The sequence below is a fragment of the Gastrolobium bilobum genome, unplaced genomic scaffold (genome assembly GCF_033153095.1).
Source record: "Gastrolobium bilobum isolate Gb01-03AN ecotype WA unplaced genomic scaffold, APGP_CSIRO_Gbil_v1 utg20270, whole genome shotgun sequence".
Lineage (NCBI taxonomy): Eukaryota > Viridiplantae > Streptophyta > Magnoliopsida > Fabales > Fabaceae > Gastrolobium > Gastrolobium bilobum.
In genome coordinates this window covers 27,522-31,623 of record NW_026896822.1, presented here as the reverse complement: position 1 = coordinate 31,623, position 4,102 = coordinate 27,522, and the positions used below count along the sequence as shown (strand labels likewise).

The following is a 4,102-nucleotide window of genomic DNA, read 5'->3' as shown; positions in this document are numbered from 1 at the left end:
GTAATAACAGGTGCATGTAATGTTAGGCCTGTTTTAACAAATTTACGTGAATTGAAGCCACAGTTTTTTTTTTTTTTTTTAATCATTTAACACACCAAGGAAATGACACAAATTTCAAGGTAATGTTATTTATACACTCAAATTTATATACTTTTCCCTTACTCTTTTTTCTTTTTGAAAAAAAAAAAAAAAAAACTCAAACTACTCTTACCTCCTTTTTTTTTATCTTTTTTTTCGAAAAATCATAAATGTAAAAAAAAGTGCATATATTATAGGTGTAGATGTATCATCATTTAAAACTTTATTTCATTGGTACACAGAATAATCCATATCAACCAAATTTATTTCTCACTCCCTAATATAATAACACGACTTACCCTGGTTAATACTTGGGCTTTAGAGAGAGATATATATATATATATATATATATATATATATATATATATATATATATATATATATATATATATATATATATATATAGGGATAGGATCAACTTACACCGGTGTAAGAATAATAAATCTTACACCAAATCTTAACCGTTGATTTCCGTGCATCTAACGGTTGAGATTTATTGGGAATTAAAAATTAATTAATGAGTGACACCTAATAAATCTTAACCGCTAGATGCAGAAAATCAATGGTTAAGATTTGGTGTAAGACGTATTATTCTTACACCGGTGTAAGATGATCCTGCCCCATATATATATATATATATATCCTGAAATGGAATATGTAATATTTGAGATTGCAGTAAAGAATACTATATGTAATATTTATTTTCATCACAAGATTACCTAGTGCAACGCTGCATCCCAAATCAAAATTGGGACATGGCAGAAGGATCCATCAAAATATAATGATTTTGTCAAGTGCTGTTTCAAAAGTAGCTTTGGAAATATTAGGAATAGTTTTCTGGGCTTTACTTCTCTGATATAGTAGAAGATAAGTTATTTTAGAGGAGGGGACTGAACCTTTAGTCATCACTGTTCCCCCGCACTCCGGATTAGTCCCATAGCCGGCTCAAAGAGTCGAAGCTCGTGGGGATACCGGAGGGAGCCAACTCGTCTCAAAAAGATAATTAGGGTTGAGTAACTCCAAAAAAAGATAAGTTATCTTATGTTATGAGATAAATAAAATGAAGTCCATCAATTTATTTTTTTAAAAAAATATCATTTTATGTAAATATAATATGAGAAATGAATCTCATGTAACATGAAAGTAAAATTTCCCTTCCTGAAATCCAGTTAGAAAATTGGAAAAGTATATCCTATATGACCCTAACTTATGATCAGCTTTCATTGACACTTGTGATTCCCTTCATTGCACTGTTTTTGGTCAAAAAAACTCAAAACTTTTTGGTGGGCCTAAAAAATGCTTACAAAGTCCTAGAGAGGAGAACGGACAAGACAAACAGCACTTTCACTGCTGAATTTACCGCATAATCCCATGTACGTGATAAGAATGGAACTTGATTTTATATTTCTTGCTGATAAAGTAATTTATCAACCAAAAAGTAGCACAAAGTGATTTTCTTAATCTCAAACCTCTTAAAAGATGAAAAAGCAAAAGCTTGCCTTTTATAAAACGTTACTCTAATATCGAAGCAAGCCAAAGACCTTTTCTATGGTTTTTTGACTATAACTTTTGGTTTCTACATACTTAAAAATATAAGAAATTTATGTCAAGAAAAAAGAAAAAAATAATATACATTCCACACATTATAACAGAAATTAAATATTATTGAAAAAAAATCACATATATTCATGAAGCCAACATCCCGCCTTGATAAAACTTAATGAGTCGGAGTCCAATCAAATCATAACGCTTGAGTAGGTAGGAATAAGTTGAAAGAGTTACACCAATTATAGCTTTTGGTATAATAACAAGGGAATTAGTGTTTCTTATATTTCCTGTACACTTAAAAATGTGTGAAACTTATATTTTCTTTTTCTTATCTTCATATGACTCCCACATGAATCTCACATATTTTTATATGTGTATAAAAAATAAAATTATCTCTTACAAGAGAAGAAATATTAATCCCAATAATAAGGGCTCCATCAACACTAATTAGTATCAAAACCGATATGACGGGTTGAATTTTCCGAAATGACGATTTGTGGAGAGTAAGAGTGGAAAACAAACTCATAAACAACTAGGATAATTATTTGTCCTATATATGTAAATATATTAATACAACATGTGACATCACTTTTCTAAGTCTAGCAAAATTCATATTGTTGATATAATAATAATATAACTTACTTAACATACATTGGGTCCAAATCCCACAAAACCATTAGCTCCATCAATTGAAATCTGGATCCCTTCTTGCTGAATGTTCCCTATTATGGAAAGCCCAGAATTAGAATCAGCAAATGCAAAACAAAAAGTTCCCACATCATCTGCTGGAATCAAATAGTTTCTCGCGGGGAGGGTCAATATTTGCCCACCCGAAAAATAAAACGACACGGTCGGAACCCGAACCGAAACAAACCCGTTTAAATCATAGCAAGTGTCGAAAATGGATACTCCGGATTCAAGGCGGGGCAGGTTTGTTGTCTGAGCGATAAAAGCATCACGGAACGCGACATAAGCCACCGTGGGAAACCGCGTAACGGCAGTTCCGGTGTCCATGACAACCCCTCCGTCACCGGAATCAGTTACCCGAAAAACATCTTCGGATATATTGACCCGCAAGCCTCCGACTCCAAGACCCGCAAGCCCGACATAATAAAAGCTGGGGAAAAGTGGGTTATGAATGAGAGGGACCCATATAGCACCAACGGGCATTGCTTGGCGTCCGAATTGGATTGACCCGGATGAAGAAACGGTGCCCCGAGTGATTAAACAGTAACCAAACGCACCACCAGTTTGGTCACCTAATTGGCCCACAAATGACATGGGCCCATTTCCAAGGCCCAAAAGCCCAGCTGCTCCAACAAACATTCCCTGATTCGAATGACCGCACCCGATCGCGGTCTTTCGGATCAGGGTTGGCCCGAACGTGAGTGTTTCGAATGCGAGTGTCCCTTCGGTGTATGAGCCGTCGCCGTAAGAAACCTCGTAGCGACACCTTCCTTGGTGGCACGCGGCGTTGTTGTCGAGTTGGTTGCAGACGGTGGAGGAGCAGGAAACTCCGGCGAATGAAGCGGATTGGGTCGGGTTAAAAATCGGGTCGGATTGGTTGTAACATTGATTGCAAGGTTGGCACTGAACCCAGAGAATGTCACTGCCTGAGTCAATAACCATGTATTGATAAGTTGGAGGGGTGCCAACACCTATTCTAACGAAGTATTCTCCACTTCCTTGATCCGTACCCGATACTATACCCGACCCGAAAGCATCTTGTGGGTGGTAGTTGTTGTTGTTAATGTTGTTGTTGAGGCGGTGAAGGATGGAGGATACCCTTTTAATGTCTCGTTTGATTCGTGCGTTGAAACGGGTTTTGTGGTCGTTGGGAACTGTGGTGGTGGTGATCTTGTCTCTGTGAATGAGGTGAAGTTTCCATTTTGGTTCTTCATCTTGTTGTTGTTGGTGTGGTTGTTTGGGGATTTGAGAAGGGTTGAGTTTGGTGGATGAGAGTGTTTCGTAGACGTTGAATTGGTGGAAATGAGAAGGTGAAGTTGATGTGGTTAGAAGTGGAAGGATCAACAACAGCAGTGGCACTATGGCCATGGTTGTTGATGAGTTAGAGAGGATGTAAGGGGGTGAAGTGAATGTATTGATTTTATTTTTTCCTTATTATTTATTATTATTTGGATGAATGTGTAGAGGTGAAAAGGTTCATCTTGCGAGGAGAGAGAAAGAGGAGAGGGCTGTGATTTTAAATAATTGAATCTTGGAATCATTTGTTAGTCAAAATTGGCTTTATGACCTTGCTAGAAAACCTTGGATCAAGTACATCTATATCAAAAAGAAAAAAAAAAATTAGGACTTGAAAAAAATTATAAATGAAAGTATAGATTAAAATGAAAAAAAAAATTATTTTAGTAAAAGTCATTTATATGTGATTTGTGTAAAAATCAAAATGCACATATCACATATCGTGCTTGATAAGATAGATATGGGGACGTGAATGACTTGAATTTGAACATGC

At 36.0% G+C, this 4,102-nt stretch overlaps 1 protein-coding gene across 1 annotated transcript; it reads right to left on the bottom strand.

Moving 5' to 3' along the window:
• Positions 1-2,268: 2,268 nt before the first annotated feature.
• Positions 2,269-3,681, bottom strand: LOC133302192 (protein ASPARTIC PROTEASE IN GUARD CELL 2-like). Its single transcript, XM_061501938.1, has one exon. It carries the CDS (start codon positions 3,679-3,681, stop codon positions 2,269-2,271), a length of 1,413 nt encoding a protein of 470 aa, XP_061357922.1.
• Between the last annotated feature and the right edge of the window lie 421 nt (positions 3,682-4,102).

Excerpts from the sequence above, each read along its gene's own strand:
- LOC133302192 (XM_061501938.1), bottom strand. The coding sequence starts at position 3,681 with ATGGCCATAGTGCCACTGCTGTTGTTGATCCTTCCACTTCTAACCACA.